Source organism: Podospora pseudoanserina, chromosome 1 (genome assembly GCF_035222485.1).
Source record: "Podospora pseudoanserina strain CBS 124.78 chromosome 1, whole genome shotgun sequence".
In the NCBI taxonomy this organism is placed as follows: Eukaryota; Fungi; Ascomycota; class Sordariomycetes; order Sordariales; family Podosporaceae; genus Podospora; species Podospora pseudoanserina.
This window is the reverse complement of record NC_085920.1, coordinates 6,201,642-6,221,959: the sequence shown is the minus strand read 5'-3', so window position 1 is coordinate 6,221,959 and position 20,318 is coordinate 6,201,642. Positions and strand designations below refer to the sequence as shown.

Here is a 20,318-nt window from a genome sequence, read left to right as displayed (position 1 = left end):
GCACTGTTGCCAAAATTCCAGGCGGTGAACTACCCCCAAGTAGGTGTCCAGTCTTCCATAGCCAATTCCCCAGGGAAATCGGGAAGCAGAGTAACAGACGCACGATCCAACCCTTAGAAGTGTTCCAATAATCATCTGGAAACAACAAGAAACCAAGCAGTAGACACAGCTGAGCCACCCAGCAAACCAACTTTGGTCAAGGGCAGCTACAACCATCTCGAAGTATTCCACGTCGTCTAGGTCAAGGTCCCGTCCTAGAAGAAGTGTTGCCAACTTTGAACAGGCAAAAGCACGCCAGTCCAGAGTTCCTGGTTGAAGCAATCTCGGAGGCTGTGGACAAAACAACAAACAGAGGACCACCGAAAGCCCCTAAGCAGAGAGAAGTCCCGGTCGAAACCGCTCCAATGTGTCCGGTTGTCGCGGCGTGTAGAGCAATGATCCAAGAACATGGGCGTTTTGGCATGCCAATCCTTCTCGGCTCTGTACCGTCTCGAGTATCCTCCCATCCGTCCTGGCTAGTTTCTGATGCGAACTGAAGCCCTGCCGTGGAGCGGATCGATCGAGCTAGAGTGCGGTGCAACTGGCTCCGGGAGTTTGGCTTCAAGCCGCCTTGGGCCTGCTCGAGGCCTTTGAATAGAGTTTGGCTTGACAGTCGAGGGTTCGATCGGAGGGATCCTGATTGAAGAGACGTTTTGGGTTTGTTCGGAGTCATCTCTTTCGTCGGATGGAGGACCAGTGATGTGTTCACGCCGTAGGTTGAGGAATAGTTCGGTGGATCGTGAAAAGGGCGGCGTCTTTGTGAGAACTATGAGGTAGCAAAGCAAGTCCAAAGGAATAGGACGATGTCCATCTCAGAAGAGTGCCTGGGAAAGAACGGTTAGCCAGTGCTGGAGATGATGGCATGACGGGGAGGACTACTTACTTCCATGAACTTTGTTTGGCTCAACCGTCTACCGACGGAAAAGCACATGGAGGGCAAGCCAAGTGCTAGGCCCTGGCTCTCCCCGGGTTCTTGATGGCCTGAATGGTCTTGGCAGCATGACTATCGGTACTTAGACTTGGATATTATTGACGGCTTGGATGTCCTTGGCGGCTTGGGTTCTCTTGACGTCTTGACTGTGGTTCAGTACCAGGAAGAGAGAGAGCGGGAAGAGATCCCAGAGAAAGGAGCCTCAATAGATAGGGCGCGCCTCTGGTGGCTACCTTCGGCCTTTCGGCCCCGACAGGCAAGAAAAGACCGGTAGGACCGAAGGGCAATTAAAGACCGACAGTGGGGCGTTGTCTCCTTAGTTCTGTGCCTACATTGTACTCCGTCTGATATAGCTTTGTCTCTCATCTCCGCTTTTTACTCTTGCCTGAAGTCGTTTCGGGTCTGTCGGGTGGTAATTGTTTCTGCTCTACAATGGATCCTTCAAATTGATGGTCAGGCAGACGTGGGTTGCTTGACAGGCTCTTGTTTAGAGGTAGGTTGACTGGGCCAAGGTGGACGCTCGCGGGTAGGTAGGCTGATAGGCATCTCATTTGCCTCCCAGAGTAGTTTTTGGTGACCTTTTCTCGTGGTGATTGCGGACTCTTCCATCTGATGACCAGTAATACGTCTGGAAAGGGGTTCTCAGCCTTGTAAAAGAGGCGCCTGTGCCAAGCCAGGCATGTGGCTACTGCGGCCAAGCTCTTGTTTGTGGTCGGTGGGGCTGTAAAGGGGGTTCTTGGACTCTTCTCAGCGGAACTGCGCGAAGCGCCGCATACTGCCAATGCCCACTGGTAGAAGCCTCCAGCACCAAGAACACTATGTTATCCTGCTCCCATCTTCTTTCCAATCTTGAAACGTGCTGTCTACGGAGCACAGGATGTCTGTGGCTGCGTAGGGCGTCTCAGGCGAGCTCGGGCTAGCGGAGTGGAGCGGCACCACAAGCAGGGAGAGCAGCACAGAGAGATAGCACTATCATGTGGGTGACTTATGTGACATATCAGGCGTGTTCTCGTCCTGCTGTGAAGCAATTAGAGGCTCAGATGGAAAGCTGGCTTGTGTGAAGGCGTGGAATCTCAAACAAGCAGCATGGAGCTTGTCGACGCCCCAGACATGGTTGAGTTTTTTCTCCGCTTTTTGCTGGTTTCTTTGCATCACTGGCTTGTAACCATGGAGGACAAGAAGTAATTGAAAAACGAAGAGCTCCGGTCGAACGTGGGCGGAGATATGAGCTCCTTGACTGGGTTGGACTTCAAGGAATTCGGGGGCGGATACCGCAATGAGACAGCAGCAGACGGGTCCTCAAAGGCATGTCTGGGGTCTCTAGTGTCCAGTGCCTCATGGGTTGCAACGGGGAAAGAGCCGAAGCAAATGTAGCTGACAGTTCGCGCAGCGTAGCCTTGGTGATGGTCTGGGACTAGATCAGGATCGAGAGCTGCCGTGGAGGTAGTAGAGCAGGAGCTTTGAGTGTTTGGGAATCTGGTCCTTGCTACCCGCCTTGAACAAGCCTTCTGGGAGTTGCCGGTATGGTAGTGCTGTGAAAGCGGGGGTTCGAGGCGGAGTGTCGTTTCTGCTGGGGGGCAGTCTGTACTCCTGGTAGACTGGAGAAGGATCATGGTCGACGACAAGCATCTGGCTGAGAGGTTGGCAAAAATTGCTCGGTGGTCTGGTGTGGGCAACACGTCCAACGATATATCTGGTCTGTGTAGTTCAACTCCCCTATTCTCTTGGTTGGCACGGAGATGGCTGTAGTTGGCGAGAGGCAACAAAACCAACAAGTATGAGGAGCCTGTGGTAACCCAGTGATCTCCGCCTGTCTTGTCGCAGTCTACCGATGTCGTGGCTACTCGAAGGGCCAGCGGTGAGCTTTTCGAAGGTAGAGGCTAAGTGCGCGAGTTGAGGACGGATCGTATGGCAGGGCGGTTGCTAACCACAGTTGACTCGACTCGAGAACGGGGAGTCGCTGACGAACGAAACCTGTCTTTCGATGTAGCCTGTTGCATGGCAATCCCATCCCGAAGCCACGAGTAGCCGGCCAAGCAAGACAAGATGCGTATGAAAGCCAAGGAGTCCTTCTAACGTGAAGGGTCGACGAGCTCCAGTCGACGAAAGCTGGGCAATCTTCATCGTGTGGGTGGTCGTCCACAACGGCAGAGGACGAGCAGTGACATAGGGCGGCCGTTTGAAAATTCAAGCGCTTGGGTTTGCGTCGAGGGGTCGACCGTCAGGTTTCCTCCAGTCATCTGCTCTGAACCCCTGGACCACCGCTCTGAACCCCTAGACCAGGAGGTGAGTAGTCTTGGGTGACAAGGCACTCCTCCAGCCATTACCTGGACTTCTGGCAAGCAACCGAAGTTTGACAGACTATAGTCCCCAGAAGTATAGAAATGTGGAGGCGTCCAATGTCCTCGGCCCTTGTGGATGTCTCTGGGAACCTTCCCCTATCAAAGACAACAAAGCTTCTGGCCCAGTCATAAACGACGTCGAGCCGCTGGCGAGCCTGGTTGTCCATCAATGCCGGCCATTTGTTCCCTCCTCTTGTATGAAGCTTCCTCAACCACGGGCTGGCTTTAATAAGCCAAAGGCTCTTCGGGGCAAACTTTTGACACTACCGAGCTCAACAACTGACTAGACTCCCAGGCAGCAAGTCAAGCACTAGAGACTGAACAAGCATCCATGATGCCTATGCTCACGTTTTATTCCTCCGAATAGTCTCACAGCCACTGGCTGGCGAGTGGGGCTGAGACCTGTTGAGTCCTGCTTTGATACCACTAGGCACACGAACCGGCGGGATGAGGTTGACAGAATAGGGGCCGGCTCAGCGGGAGTCTTGGGCAGTGTATCCTTCTCGGGTGCAATCGGGGACGACGGGCTTGGGGGTAGAACATATATCGTGGGTGCTAGACTTCGGGAACGGGGTGGGGGTATCTCGGTTGATGGCCCTGAATCCGGGCGGTCGGCTTGACGGGAGAGATACGAAACTAAAACAAGACCATAATCAGATGTCCATACCTTGAAGTTGTCTCCTCCTTGGTTACTATTCGGTATTCGATCGGTTCGGGGCTCGTCGTCGTCCGCAGCGGGGTACAGTCTTGTGTAGAGTCTGGAGATATCAATCAGGTTAGCAGGCAGACCAGGCCAGGCGCCATGATGTAGATATGGCTATGTAGACAAAGCATGTTCTTCCAGGAGTGAAGGGGCTCTGTAACAGGGCATTGAAGAGCCGGAATGTCCATCAAAGCAGCTTACCGGGTTCTTTGAGAGGTGCCGGCACACGTAAAGACTTGGGAGAAGTGGTATGGATCGAGTATCAGACCGTCGCATAGGTCTCTTGAAAGTTGAAGGGAGTTGGCGATGGATCAACTGGCGCGACACGAGGCTGAACCAAGCATGCACCACCAGCAACCGAAGCAACGCTGACCCGTGCGCGCTAGGTCACTTCGGCAAAAACGCGGGTTTGGCGGCGGCAGGGATAAGCTACACAAGGTTTACCAAGCGCTGTGTTACCCGAGACTTGGCGTTGGGCCCTGCCTAAACTTCCGGGAATATCATCACTGTGAAATAAGGTATCTACGGTTACTTGGGACTCCTCTTGGGTATCGAAGGAAGGCTGTTTGGTGACCCGATGGGAAGTTATGTTTCAATGCCAGGCTGCAAATTGTCTGGCTACCTCCATGAACCGGGGGCCAAGTCCCGGTGAGGTCGACGGCGGCGGCGGCAGGACCGCGGGTCCGAGATGGTGGCGGGTCTCCCGGTAAGTACCCCAGAATCTTGATATGTACAACCTCGCAGACGGCACTATTGCTCCTGGTTGAGGACGAAAGTCCTCATCTCCTGACATATCTTTTGGCCGAGTTGAGTACTCTTTCTTATCGTTTATGCTGCCTACTATGCGCCTTTGCAATTCTTTGCATTCCTTCTGAGCATCACTTTCGGTCTCTGGTACCGCCGGGGCACCTTTGGCTCCGCGAAACTGCTGGTGCGAGTCTCTATGCCGGCGGCCCGAGACTGCTGCTGAGGCATCCATTGATATCTGGCCCGGGCATGTCTTGAACTGAGTGGGCACCTCGAACCAGTCAGTCATTATGGCATGGTCCCCTCGATGGCACTCTAGGTTGAATGATATTGGCACATGGAATCCCTGGGCTGCCTCTGCGGTTATTATTCTTCCAACATTCATCGTACTGCGGCTTTATATCAAGCCGGTAGCTTCGAGACTGCATATCATCACATTTCTCTCTCTTTTGTCTGGTGGGTAGTCTCGCCTCTACTGTTTATCTGGCCTGCTGTTTATCTGGTCTGCTGTTTATCTGGTGACTGTGGTTGGGATAGCGTGCGCAGGATCCATGTCTTTTCGTCTTCTTTGGACCACTATGCGCAATCCAATAACGTCACGTGGGCTGTATTCTTTACTAGTACCCTTTTGATGGAACAACTTTTGCCTCGTGGAGGTTAGGCAAGTACATATGGCTCACAACTTATGTCTGTTGCACTAGCATCCGTCGCATTACGAGGTGGAAAAGCTCAAGGCAGCGATAATATACATGTGATCCGCTTCATGGAGACCTGAGACAAAGTAGTCTCTTTCACACCTTAGTTCAATGTTTAAGCAAACTCATATTAAAGTTAAAGAGCTCATTTAGTGCCAAACGAGCTCGTTTTATTTTCAGGCAAGCACGTACCACGCATCACCAAAGGACCACAGTTTAACTAACTCTCTACCTCAGTACTGGACAGCCTGGTCTTAATAGACAGGTCCAATCAAGCATGGCCCCCTGAGTCCTTCTTGTGCGAATCAAGGGTCCTCAGTTGTCATAGGATAACGAACGGTCTACCGTCCCACACTAACTTGGAGTGAACTGCGGTTGTCTATTGTTTCTGGTGTTTGGAGACTTCGTTCTACAGTCCATAGCCAGGGAATGTGTGTCCTTCCATCTCTGCTGTTTTATATCCTCCTTCGTGGGTTATTGGTAATTGATCGTTGTGCCATGGGCATGGATGTTGCGAGGAAAGATCGTATTGGAACTAGCGGAACTGGGTTTTCTGCAAATTCAGCTATTCTGAGCGCTTGGGTTCGATATCGACTTACCTTTAATTCAATGCTTGATAGGCATGTGTTGTCTACAAGGCTAATTTCGAGTCGTTTAAGATGCAGGCGGTGGTATCAGTGAGGCCATGGAAGGGGTGTTCTGCAGCCTGTGTGTCCAGAGATAGACAGGTTTTCTGAAAGGGGAGAGATCGGAGTTTCTGCCGCTGAGTTCTTGATGATGCAGTTTTATTAGAGGTAGTTGGCGTCACGTCCTTCCAGGGAGAAGGGGTATATGTGGGAGGCTAGTTGGTGGTGAAGATGTCGTACAAGAAGATGGTCATGGAAGAGGAGCCGGCGAACTGCTTGTCCTTGCCAGGCGAGTTTGGTGAGATTCCCTTGGACTTGGAATCTCTCGTTACGTCGATACCCACAGCTCCGGCCAGTTCAGCTCCGGCCAGCTCGGCGCCGGCTCCGCATCATTGCGAACAGTCAGCGCTCCCGTCTTCTTTCCGGATCCGCCCCTGCTGGCGCGGAACTGGATGGGAGCTCGGGCTTCCAATATCTCAGCAATCTCCAGGAAAGCCGCAGAGATAATGTCGAATTGATAGAGGGTCCCGGACAGCCTTATTCGGTTCCTGGCACCGAGACACATGACTGAGCAACCAGCATTCAGTACATGTATCGAAAGAGGCCAGGGCAATGTCAACAGTCATTCGGCCATCAACAAAACCCACAATGCACTCGACGGCAAAAGTCACCACTCCTATCTCACCGCCATCGTTGGCTCATCTTCCATTACCAACATCCCTGGCTCGTCGTATTCTCTCCTGCCCGCCAACCACATTAGGTCGACATGAAGACAGACAAGATTTGGAGGTATGCCTTGCTGTGGAAAATATCTTCGAGTTGGCACTGATATGTACTTCTAAATCCAACAAGAGCCCGAGAAGACGACCGACATCTCCAGACCAAACTTTCAAGCTACCGACCTGACCTTTGGATCATACCAACCTGTTAGCTCAATCGATACGATACCTACGTGACAGCTGCTGCCAACCTCTAAACAGGGGATGAAAGGGATGGAAAGGGTATCACAACTCCATCTTGTACAGAAAAGGGGTTCTGACCAGACTATACCACTGTAGCTCTGGACTTCACTTTGCCAAAAGGGGTTGTGGCTACATCGAATCTCACAACATCGGGCGCTCTGTGCTCGGAGAAACATCAACTGTGACCAGTAAGGCTACAACTACAACTGCAACTATGACCGCCGAGAGCAACTACAACTAGATGCTGCCGAAAACAACTACAATTTGAGACAGCCAGGACCCGCATAAGAGCAACTACAGCTGGCCAAGGACCACAGCTGCAAGTAGAATCCTGAGAGAACTACAACTACAACAAGGCCGCCGAGAGGTATCTGCCCATATACTGTTTTGACCAACGTGTGCAGGAACTACGACTATAACTACAAGCAGGTACAATAGGGGCCCACCAAGGAACGACAACAACAATGAGAGCCTGCCCGGAACCAGCCGACGACTAGGTACAACAAAAGGCGCCGAGAGCAACCCAGAGCCAGGAACTACAACCCCAAGATATATCATAACAAGCACGAGCCTGCCAGGAATACAACTACAATCGCACGATTTAAGCCAAATAGGTACTCTTCCGAGCGGCAGGACATGCTAATTGCAGAGGCAGACGTATACGCACAACATGCCGTACGCATTTTCATGAAAACACAAGCACAGTTTCTTCCGCCCGCTCCGTTCAACAACCTTGAATCACATTGGAATCAACTCGAATAGGGGCCTAAACGACATCAACATCAACAGCAACTCTGCAGTCCCATTTGCATCACCGCAACAACCGGCCCCGGAGACCAAATCCATCTTCACTTCAATACATTCCTACATCCCAACTAACAATCTCAATTCCCACAGCTCCCCTCCCGTTACATCGCGCTGATTCCTACAAAGTTCAGTTTTAACATTTAATTAACTCTGAGGCTTTTTCCGGGTTTCCCTTGCCAGCCCTGCCGACTCAGATCCTCTCGACACCTCAGCACCGTGTTACGTTTCCCCTCAGGAGCACGATCATCCTATCCCCACCATTCTCTACAATCTCTACCTTTACTCCCCAGCATGGGATGAACACCTCCACCTATGTCCCACCACCGCCGCCATCATACCATCCCCCTTCCCAAACACCGGGTTTGTATTCCCAATCCAGGTACTGAGAACCCACTACCCTAACACAAACCTCTCGTTGGTTCCCAAAAGGTAGTCGTACAAACTTTCCCCTCTCCCCCGCTAGGATTTTATTCTCCGTAGTCGTCAATCGGAGCCGGAGAACAACAAAAACAGAGTGGTGAGATGATGAGGTGGCTTGCATATAGAAGGCCACACACACACTCACAAAAAGAAACTTCTGTGAGAATTTCTGTAAGGCTGTCGTCTGTTATCATCCGTCAGATTTGACATGTAGGGACAGAAACAGGGATAGTCGGATATCAGATGGATGGGGGAAGAGACAGTATGGGATGGAAGAGAGGGACCCGCCATGGTGCAGAGCACTGCCTCCCCGGCCGGCTGGCCGGAACCCCTTCGGATAGGGGTGTGTGTGCTGCAATGTTGGCAAGAGGATGATGGGCTTTGGACGGATGCTGTGCTGATTCTGCGGTTCGCCCCAATGCCCGTTGTCGGCGACCGCAGCCGGTTTACGGGCGGGGCAAAGGATTGGGCATGGATGTTTAACCTTGGTTATGTGGCTTTTTACTGCGTTGACTACTGGTGGGTGGCCGTTTAAAGACGAGGCTCAACAGGCACAGTAGCCCTAATCAAGTTGACCTGTGCAAGAAAGAAAAGGCTGGGCGTTGCTGCAGAGTAGGGGAAGTGTAGATCGATTCGGCGGTCTGAAGAGTTCAGGGTCCTGGAGAGGGTGGTATCGGAAGGGAGGTGATTGGTGGCGATGGTGGTCAGCGAAGCAACGGAATACCGTCCGGAGATCAGATTATGGTGGGTATCACAGATACACCAACCCAGACTCTCGGGCTTCAATATTTGGTTGTAGTTGTTGTTGTTGTTGTTGTTGTTGTTGTTGCTGAAGAGAGCTAGCTGCAGCTTACTGTGACATTGGTGATGATGGGCGGCGAGTGTGTTCTGTTCTGTGTGAAAAGAAGGTTATGTGCGACATTTAATTTAGAAGCTTCCCGTCGTCGCCGTCAAAGGTGTTTCACTGCTGGTGTTTTCTCACGGTTTGTAGGAGATGGTAATGGCGGAGATAGAACGGGATAACGAGGCACGGGTTTGGTGACCTTGCGAAAACGCTCCGGCTCCGGACTGGTAGTTCATTGATAAGGAAAGCGCCACCTAAGCACATGGCTGGGGGTGTCAACTGCGTCGAAAATTGATTCGCGTGATTCGCTTTGGGAAAAGCGCCATGTCCAAAATATCCATATTCACAAATCCCTCGAAGCCATGCCCGTCCATACCATCGACAGGTACGCAGCACTACCGTTGGAACGAGAGTTGACTTAAGCTTGTTGTTAGTTGGCGAGCTAGCCCTCCCGTCGGCAGTTGTCCGAACCGCTCAACCTGTCAGCTCTGCGCCCATCCAGGAGCAATGTCCAGAAGAGGATGCTCCGTCCGGAAAGGAGTCCGGCCTTCGTCATGCCACCACACACCACCACCCACCGTGGCCAGCCACCCAGCCCGGTGCCCGCACTGCTCGCCAAAATGGCTTGGCAGAAGTCTGAAGGACGATATTGCCGGTCCTTTTGTGTTTGACACGAGATTCGGCACTCGAAAAGAACCTTTCTAGACTCCTTCGAACGACCTGTTCAGGGATTGATCGGCGGGTTTACGTTTCATCAAACGTGCAATATGGGCAGTAAGGGTGGTACCTTTGTTTCTGCATGGACAAGAGCTGCGATAAAGCAGCTTACCCTCATTGCCCGACTGATAGGGAACAATTACACCGAGACCGCAGGTCAACTATGACCAATAGCGAGATAATCAGAGAACACTGGGTAAGTGGCTAGCGCATCCCAGACAGCTTTCGTGGTGCGATCTTCTTCGGGATTGCGACTTGCACTAACCGGCATTGGCTGACAGACGTGGCTCCTCTACAGCTTAGAAGAGCACACACTGTGATCCAACGAACGGGCCGTACCCATACATTTCGATGCTCCGGCTGTCCTGCGCTGGTGAGAAGCCACATCTCGACGGGAGCGGATAGCAGATCAAGAGCGTGGGATGTAAGCTAAGAACCTCGATGGCACCGACACCGCTCCTGGGAGCTCGAGAAGGGGTGTGTTGATGATTCGCTGGATGACGGGCCGGGTCGCGAAGGTACCTTTTCATCCCACCCCCAGCTCCTATGGGATTTCTGGAAGCAACCAGATCCTTTAGCAGGCCCGAGCACGCAATGCAAGTCACGTCCCTCCCCCGACGTCACGACACCCCCGACATCCTCGCCCGGACGGCGACCAGCCATCCGGCAGGCGGGTAGACGGGACAAATCGAGAGCTCCGTCTTGTCAGAACACTCAATACTGCCATCGGCACCATTCGACAGCCCTTCCTTCGGTTGCAGCTTCACCGCCCAGGTCGCGAATCACAAGAGGGCACAGCAATCTCGAGCGGGTTCCCCTTCTTACACTTCACTTTAGGCTCGGCTCCTTATGAGGGACGAGAGCGGATGCACCGAGAATACTGATGAGGCGAATAGTGACAGCCATGGCTCAACAACAACGCAAACCAGACGGCCCACTTACAACCACATCTGCTTGCATCAGCATTAGATAACAACGTGCCATGGCCCAACAACCACCAATATATCTTCCTCGCACATCCTACGATAGTGAAGGCACCCACGCGTTTGAGTCGGGAGGTTCACTGAGAGATATGGATTCAGGACGGGACAAGAGAGGACAAGATCTGCAAAGCTATTGATATTGGCAGGGTCACAATCGCGGAGTATATGTTCCGTCGCCGCCAGCACAGTGAGGAAATGACTTGCTACGAGGTCGTCGAGGAATGACTGCCGTGATGGAAGGTGGTGAATTCGCCCGAGGGCAGCGACGCTGACTGAAGCTAGATTAGTGGATGGTCTTGACGGGCGGCTTTGTGTTCGTCGTGAGGAGGTTGGAGTGGGTTGCTTTACGCCGAGTATTATCTACCCACCTATTGGAATAGACAGTATGAACTGCCGAGTTTCTTCCAAGACCTCTTCTGCATTGAATCAAGCGCACCGAAGGCAAAGGGTCCTACGGGGTTTGACGATAGGTACGTTGAAGCGGGGGCGGTTGTTGGGCCGCTCAAAACTCCGTGAGGCTGACTGTTGTTCAACATGACAAGGAGTGCTCTCTTATTGCCTTCATTCCAAATGCGGACGAAGGGGACCTTGGCCATTGCTGAAAAGAGCAGCTCACACCCATCAGTAATTGCTTACTGACGTGTGTCTTGAGCCCTATGGATATGGATCTTCCACCAACTCATTCTCCCGGTAAGCGAGATCTGGACCCGTGGGCGATCATTGCGCCAACAGTGAGTTTATTTTCGAGGCATCAGCTTACCGCCGTTCTCTGCAGCATGACTAGGTATAAGCCTCTATTATCTCGTCCTTCGCTGAAATCATTCTTCGGTCGTTGGCAACATGAGGCCCAAATATTGTCACATCAGTGTCGACCGTGAGCTGGATTACCACGGCTTGTCATATTGGCTTGGGTTGCTCTGCTAGCTATCAACTGATATCTTGGCAATATCTTCCATCTGTCTACACAAACTTCTCATGCCGCCGCATCACTGCAGCACAGGCTCCCAAACACACCGAGCTCAAGGGTCGGGCACTTCTGCTGTGGTCCCCCACCTGATGATGCCAAGATCTTTTTACAATTTCGCTGGTTTTCCGTCACCCTCCTTGTTGGCGCTGTTGAGCCCCCGCTGATCCAACATGCTTATCGGCGGTCGAGCCTTGTGCATCATGAGCGAGGCCGACGCCTTTTGAAGCACGTTACACACCTCACCCTGAAACGCAACCAGCACTCGGCAGAGATAGGCAGCGGGCTTATGTGGGAGTGACTGGCGTGGGACATAAACCTATTCGGCAGCCTTGCCGAAAACATGTCATCTTGAAGATGTCATGATTGAGGAAACCAACCGTTTTTGCGCGCACTCACTTCAGCACACGGCATCCCCTTCTGCCTCGCCGCTGGCGATGTAGGATGAAGGTTGGTATCGAGCCAAGACAATCATTCTCGAACAAGACGTTGAAACCCGCCGCTAAAACGGGACCGCTAAGCATGCTTGCTAGCTTCACTTTTCTTTTGCTGGGATCGAAACTAGGATCGAATCGGCGCCCGTTGTGGGGCCATCCCCGTTGTTTCTTCAAGTCCGTCGACTTCTCGGCATCGGAGCTCCGGGTCGATCAACCACTCCGTTTTCCGTTCGGCCTCCAGGTGCGGACATCGTGACATCTCAGCCTAGCGAGCGACCCTGGGCGAGCTTGGTATGGAGCACAGTTTCGTAATAGATGGTGGAGGTGAGCGCCTACCGGATTGAGACACCGACGACGAAAGGAGTCCGAGTTCTGTGGTCCCGCGAACTGCGTCCAATAGCGATCACTGGGTGGAAATAAAACCGGCGATTAAGGAACTTGCGCTCTAGGGTACCACGACAGCGGTGACAAGACCTGCTGTTGGTCCGGCCTTGAACCCCAAGGCCCATCTATCTTTATGATGTTTGCAAAGATGAGAAATCTTCTCGAACAAACGCTTTGGTCTGACTGTTAATCTTTCCTTCTTGGGGTAGAAAAGAACCTCACGTCGGTTTTCGCATGCTGGAAACAAACCACGTTGACCCCCAGCGTGGCCCCTTGTCGGGCTCGCCCAATCGTTGCCCAGTCCGCTGGAAATTGCAGATTGTGGCTTTGCTCTAAAAACATGACAACGCCTCATCTACTAACTTCCCCAACTTTCAACCCCGCAGCCGATTATGAGGCTAGGTTTTTCAACCACAGCAGCGATATCAACCATATCATCCTTGACGCCGAGCCTTGACGTGAGTGGGAAAGGTTATACGAGTGGCCGAAACATTCCTCCAAATGAAGAAGGACATTCTATGAAGATGGGGCCAAGACCAAGAAGGTAAGCGTGCATATACACGGATCTCTGAAGTCCATTTGATTCTACAAGTCGACTTCTGTCATTGCCGCTGATACGGGACAGACAGCTTCCTCCCCATCCTCCCGGGTCTCAACGGTCGGGTGAGCCGAAGGCTGAAGAAGCATTCTTGCAAGAATAGACCAACCATATATTATGCTTATTCTGTAGCTGGTGTGCGGGTGTATGCATTTTTCAGACACATACGAGCATCGGCTACGCCATGCTGAGACATCTGAACCCTTTGGGTCGGGACTTCTCCTCATGGCGGAGACGGGGCGCGGCAAACGAGGACGGGAATTCTGAACATTTGCCTATGATCCTTCTGTGAAATCCCCATCCATTTTTTCGCAGCACCAGCAACCGCAGAGTTGAATCTGGTCCAGTCATCCTCCCACTTCGGGACTACTCTCGGCAGAAATCGACGGTGCCCGTTCTGCGCCGCAAAGCCAACCGCTGGAGAAGGGTTGATCGATCAAAGACGAGGCGGTGTACGTACCACATGCTACAATGCTGTCCCTACATTCTGTACAAAGAAGGAACAGTAAGGCCAATACTGATACTGTGATGTTGTGATTGTATCACCACACGTGCCTACGATACACTCCCTCATGTGGTAAAGACACACCCCTAGGTTGACTTGGGTGGTCTGTATGAAGACAAAATGTCTTGAACCCTGCCAACGGGAGAACAGCACCCGACAGAGACGAACCGAACATATACCTACTAAGCTGAGACAAAAAGGACACCGCCTATCCTATCAGGTCGTAGATGACACCCCCATCAAATTAATTGCGAGTGCATACCAACTTCTTGGCTTCTGCATTGCTGACAGCGGGTAGCAAAGTGACACATGCCCTCCCTTACCTGAACGATAGATACTACCTAGAAAGCAAGACACGCTTTGAAGTGGCAGGTTAGCCTAAAAGTTCCAAATCCGTGTAGATGGAGCTGCACAGGATACACAACGCACATCCCAGTTCGGTTTTACCAGGCACAGCACTTTCTACAAGCAGCGGCCGCAGACGTACAGTGTAGATCATGGCGCATACGCACGTCCCGCCGCTTGACTCGAGAGCAACATACAGGATACCTATACAACAACGGACACGGGTGGACAAAAGTACTCTAGCCTTGCGTGGCAGGTTGGATGCTTGTGACATCTGCCTGGAACGCAGCAGTAACACTGTCTGAGTCTCTGCTTCTCGCACTCATGGCAAGACAGTAAGCACCAGCCAGGCTCTGAAGCCTTCTACGGATACGGAAGCTCAACTATTACTTCATTGAAGACCCTGGATATGAGCAGGATACACGGGAGCTCTCAAAACCCTGCCCTTCTAGGTTGCTTGCCGGCCGGCCGGGTGGCTGGGTTGAAATCGTCACCAAACTGATTGGACAGCTCGTTCACTCGCTTCATCCCTCTACCGCTCTAGCGATGAGATTTGTGGTGACTACAGTATACACAGATCCCCGAGCCACGAGGCCGTTGTAGCATCGGCTCGCAGGCTCGCGAAGGCCTCCACCAATGGACCCTTGATCTACAGAGCAAAGCTCCCAAACTATCTCGTCAATCTGACCATTGATCACCAACCCTTGCGTTGTATCATCGATAGTGGGACCGCTCCTACCAACACCAGCTACCACCACATGTTCCTTTTTTCGCCCTTGTACCCACCCTCTCAATACCCGAACAGAAGGACTACCAGCTCTTTCTCTCGTAAGATATCTCCCTCCTCTGCCGTAGGTCTACCGAATGTAGGATGTAGGATCTCACTCATCTTCCAACCTCCAGTAGCCGTTCCTATCAAAAGCCAGCCCACCAACATTTATCAGATACAGTCGGAGTCCCCTAAGTTGGTAAAACCAACTCCCTACATAGATAGATAAACAACACATGCAGGTCCTGCAGGTCGTCAGAAGGAACGTGATTCAACGTGCCTAATCTACACGCACCACCAGCACCTCCGCCCTTGTCAGATTTGGCAACCTATCTTGGTTCTCTCCCGAAGGAGCTCTGAGGAGATATCGACACTAGCTCCTCCCGTCAACCATTACAACTCAATCTGCATCAGGGGCGAACAACAAACATCTACGTGCCTTATCTGACAGCGTCGATCTTTTCCCAGAGTTGATGCGTCAGTCAACAGTGTGTGGTATGCCATGACATGCCCGTGGGGGAGGGGGATCTAGATCAGGATAGAACAATGTGACTGCGTGGGAGACAAGGGACATGACGGGCGGATGTAAAGCCTACATCGCCAGTGATTAGATATGTAGGCACATAGAAAAAAGACGATCACTTCCCTCAAGGACGCGGGATACCACCGAAGCATCTGCGTACCTTTCTTCAGCGTGATGGAAAGGGCGCTCGGGGATCTACAATCGCGCCGTTGCCGTACGCATGCCATTCGAAGGGGTGTGACGAAGGATCTGGCCAAGGAAAAAAAATAAAATAAAAAATAAACCTGAAAACATCCCAGACAAAAAAAAAAAAAGTCCTTCAGCATCATCAAAATTATGTGATGTCCATCGGGGTGTTTTCTGCATTTTCATCTCAGCCCGTCTCTTTCGTCTTCACGGTACGTACCTACCTAGGTTACCAAAAGAAACAATAGTCCAGTGCCTACCCGGAATCCTGTCATGCCCCTGTGATGCGTGTAATCTAAATTAACCGAGTCCTTCTGTTCCTTTACCAGCCCACCAAAGCGTACAAGCAAGGCAGACGACGGTGCACAACAGTCAACGCCTGCGTTCACAACAGAAAACAAGAGGCGGGGTGAGACATTCCGACGACCACCCCAACCTGACGACCAATACCTTGGCTTCGCCTGAGCCTTATACACTGCAATCCTCCTTCGTCTGGAAACATCCGCCGCTGAGCGGCTTCGGCCTTATTCAAGTGGCTTTTTAACCTCCTTCTAGAAGGGGTCGCCGGTCTTCTAGCGTGGGCGTTCCCATTCCCCCCAGCCGCTAAGCAACAAAGCAATTTGGGTAGGATGAAGCCTAGTGGACTGAACCGGAGCGGGTGGAAAAGAGAAACGTGGATGATTAACCGACCGAGCGTACAACGTGGCTGGGAATGAACCGTAGGTAAGGAACCGGGGAAGTTTTTTCTTCTAGAACGATTCCACAAGACGGGACGGGATAAGATGGGGGAGCAAATCAAATGCCTTACCACCCCCCCAGTTCGTACGTACCCGAGTAGATACCTCCACACGTTCATCTTGAAACACTTCGGTGATGATATTGACTTCACAAGATACGGTGGGATAAGCGTGGTAATCATCATTCATCGTTCAATTCACTATCACAACCCCCTCGGTACCACTCCCAACACTCAGCCCTGCCCTCTCTGACCGAAAAAGCCACTGCAACGTAATAAAAATGAACCCTCAATTTGTCCCACCATCCATCAGCAAAAGTACACACACCCCGAACAGAAAGACAACCGGCTCCAATGAGAGAGAAAACAATTAAAGAAAAAGAGTATTGTTGTGTTGTCTAAAACCCTTTGTACCCAAACCATACCTCCTCCCCTACCTAACCCCCACAAGGCGCCAAGTGAACTCCATCCTACCTATCCCATCCAACCCCAAAAAATAAAAAAAAAGGATAAATATGTAAACAACAGAAACGAACGTTCTAAACAAGGTAACCCGAACAGTTGCATATGTCCCTCCCGTGTAGAGAAGGAAAAAAAAGAAACGGTAAGCCAAACCCAAAAACCCGCCGCTCAACACCCCCCCCCCGCCGCAGCCTCACACATCCTACACCCCCCTGACAGGCACACACATACACACACATACATGCATCCACACAAAAACTAAACGGTTCTCCCCGTCTCCGTCCCCGGTCCCGCCGCACCACCGCTTCCCTCACAAAAAAGTTTAGATGGATGGAAAAACCCTTTCAACCCGTGTACCGAAACCCGATAATCTGCATTCTCTTCTCTTGCGTCTGTACCTTTGTCCTGACTGACTGACCCCCATGACATCCGAAATTCCCCAAAAAAAGTCCCGTCACCACTCCCCACAATCTCACTCACATCCTCAACCCATCATCGCCCCCATACACCCCCCGTACATCATCGTGTCCCCCATTCCCCCAAAAGCGTGACATCCGGATTCGCCGCACAAGCCAACCCCTTCATCCCCACCCCACTTCCAACTCCAAACGCGGACTCTAGCAGATTCTGATTAAGCATGTCCATGTCCAACGTATACCCCCCGTAGTGCGCCGCAGGCTGCGAGGTAAACTCCAGCGCGTCCATCACAGCCGTAGAAGAAGTCCTTGCCGCGTTGAGCCAGTTCAGACTGGTGGGAATGCTCCCCGCCGAGGTAGGTGACTGCGTCGTGTGCGGTGGGAACCTGCCGTCCACCGAAGGCGTAGGGCAGCCGGACATGTCAAAGTCGTGATAGGACAGGCTGGCGGGTGACATGGTGATCGCTGAGGTTGCTCCCGTGGTGGTGCCAAAGGTCGCTTTTCGGTAGTTGTCCATGCTAGTCTCAAAGTCCGAGTGGTCGAGTTCGGGGGAGGACGAGCTGGCCCGGTCGTCGATTCGCGAGTCGATCGTGTTTTGTCTACTGTGGTGGCTCTGGGGGATGGAAGTGGTGGTGCCGTTGCTGGATAATGGGGCGGCCATGGCTTCTCTCCTCTGTTGCTCCTCTAGTTGTCTGGCAAGTTCCGTGAGGCCGGCTTCGTCTTCGGGGAAAACAGCATGAGGAGGCAGGTCCATGTCCCCGCTGGGTCGTATACACCCCAGTTTGGACGCAATATTGTGAATCACCGGCTGGCCTCTGTCGTTGAGATCTGGCTCGCCGAGATCCCATGTCTGGTGGTTTCGGACCATAGCATAAAGCTTGTGTACCGTAGCAATGAGGGCAAACTGCGTGTTCTCGAGCACCTCTGCGTAACCGCGCGGTAGTTGCTTGTACTCGGTCTTCTTGCGAACTCCAGCTGTGCAGACAAGGCCGTCGTCCTTACACCTCTTGCAGGGGAACTCTCCGTCGCACTGAAAAGTGGTTAGTCAGATAGCTGAAGAGAGATCAGGTTGGTAGGTAGTTGAAACCAACCTTGGTCTTCTTCATTCTGCACCTCTCGCAGGCCTTCCACACTCTCTTATGTCTGGCATCTCCGCTGTGTGATGAGTGGGTGTCATGGACAGGCGAAGGCGGGTGGCCGTGATAGCTGGTGCGTTTTGATGTCCTGTGAACGGCCTTGACTGACTTGGAGATGGTGTGGTGTCTCTTGTGACCGAGGAAGTCCTCGTTGGGTGGTGTTGGTAAGCCGTCCATTGTATGCTGAGTGTGTAGGTATTGTGTGGCAATAGCTTGATGTCGTCCGTGAAATTGGTTGTCAAGCTGTCAAGCTGTCAAGTCAAAGTTCGTGTCTTCTAGAACCGAGAAGGTGTTAAGACGATGGTGGCAAGATGAGGTCTTATAATGGTGAGCTAGTTCTGGAGGGGGGGGGTGGGATGAAGAAATAATATATGAGATCGGGGTGGTTTGCACGGATGAGGCCAAGACCAGTGTTCGAGAACGAGGGGGGAGTGGGTGCATAAGCAGAGGGAAGCAGGAGAGAGCAGGGGATTATTAATGTACATAAAGATGAAGGGCTGCGCGGCCCTCTCTTAGCTGTGAGTGAACTGACATGGATGACATGGATGACGGGTACATCAGGTATGCTGACAAGGTTCAAGGGGACCGACAGGGGCATGAGGAACATGGGGACTCGAGACTGGGGACTGGGGTTGGGAGCACAAGTACTTCTTGTCGCGAGGCGATGTCTGCAGGTCTCATGTACTCGTTGAGTGTGTGTACCCGGCAAAGCCCACGCGCCGGGTCTAACACCTCTTCTGGATGGAATCATACCGTTCGTACAGTACCTTGTCTGTATGATCGAATCACTTTGCGGCGTTCGATTTTGTGTATTCGTGGTGGTGGGTGTGTGTGTGGGGGGATTTAATGTGGTATTGGACGGTGTTTAAACGGCCTCAACAGTCGGTCTCTTAGTTATCCCCGAGAGCGCGCAAACTTCATGATGCTTTTCCCAAGTAGAAAAGACTGTGGACACCTCGTTAGGGCCAGCCAAAAGATTCTTCATGACATGCAGCAACAACTTTGTTGGCCTTCAAAAAGAACCTCTGCGGCCGCACTACCTCTGGCTCCTGCGTCGATCTTCACTCTGCTGCATTTCAACATGATTACTCCGTTGCGGCCAGGGGAATTTGATCCGCTGCCGTGTGAGGCTCGATTCGTCAGGATGTCCTCAAATCGACGCCAAAAAAAAAAAAAAAAAAAAAGGGAAACCATTAACCAAGACCAGAAATTGAAAGAAAGTGGAAAAGCAGGGCGACAAGGGAGATCCCAACGTGGAGAAGTCTGAGGTGCTTGCTCGCTATCAGACAAGACCAGGATGATCAAGGTCGGAGACAATACGGGATGTTTCCGATCAGGGTGTTCCCGCAACCGAGAGCCGACCGAACTGGGAAGTAGTGTCGATATATCATTTGAGAAAAAGAATTCAAATACTCTTGTCGAAATGTGTCGCCGGCGGTACTTGTCGCTGTGTCTGAGAAGATATGCAGCTCAATTGCCCTTTGTGCGTCTGACATGCCTCTTGTGGTGTTCATGACGATTGTTGGTGATGTTGGGTTGGTGATGTGCTGCTGTGCTTCTCGAATTCGAATTGTGAGTGGCTTGCCCTAGTGGGGGTTTCTCTGTTTCGCTGGCTCGGTACGGGTGGGGCCTTTCCATGTCGTCCTCCCGGAGCTCGTGTGTGCCAAAGGCCGACCTCCGAACCCTTAACGGAAGATATTGTATGCGCTTTCCCACATGGCGGACGAGGGGCTTGTTCTTGACTCGATCCAATCAACCGCTTGGCTGTTTCATCCCGACTTGACACGATGCATCTGAAAGCTATGGAAGAAGCCTAGAAGACCCGAAACCCGTCCACCAGACGTCCTGCTTCTTTTGCAAGCACCAGGGCCCTGTTAATCGCGCGAGAAGCAGTCGGATCGGTGTTGACAGCCCAACTCTCGCCGAATCCCGACTGGAACAATGTTGTTACCAAATAACAGAGTTGAGCCTGGCTGACCAAGCCATCAAAAAAAGTATTTCTCAAGTAAAAACAGCCCAATTATCAGTCACTCATCAGATC

The 20,318-nt window shown here is 52.0% G+C and overlaps 3 protein-coding genes across 3 annotated transcripts; 1 reads left to right on the top strand and 2 right to left on the bottom strand.

Annotated features, from left to right (window-relative positions):
• Positions 1–4,004: 4,004 nt before the first annotated feature.
• QC764_117555 (uncharacterized protein) lies at positions 4,005–4,291 on the bottom strand (the record flags this gene model as incomplete). The annotated part of the gene is made up of 2 exons (XM_062943020.1): positions 4,005–4,070; positions 4,217–4,291. 2 exons carry the CDS (start codon positions 4,289–4,291, stop codon positions 4,005–4,007), a joined length of 141 nt encoding a protein of 46 aa, XP_062806072.1.
• Positions 4,292–6,314: 2,023 nt separating this feature from the next.
• Positions 6,315–6,654, top strand: QC764_117553 (uncharacterized protein; the record flags this gene model as incomplete). Its single annotated transcript, XM_062943019.1, is given in 2 exon segments — positions 6,315–6,411; positions 6,428–6,654. 2 exon segments carry the CDS (start codon positions 6,315–6,317, stop codon positions 6,652–6,654), a joined length of 324 nt encoding a protein of 107 aa, XP_062806071.1.
• Positions 6,655–17,244: 10,590 nt separating this feature from the next.
• FCR1 (Fluconazole resistance protein 1) lies at positions 17,245–20,026 on the bottom strand (the record flags this gene model as incomplete). Its single annotated transcript, XM_062943018.1, has 2 exons — positions 18,233–20,026; positions 17,245–18,171 (listed from the first exon to the last, which is right to left on the bottom strand). The coding sequence occupies exons 1-2, from the start codon at positions 18,452–18,454 to the stop codon at positions 17,245–17,247; spliced, it is 1,149 nt and encodes a 382-aa protein (XP_062806070.1). The 5' UTR covers positions 18,455–20,026.
• Between the last annotated feature and the right edge of the window lie 292 nt (positions 20,027–20,318).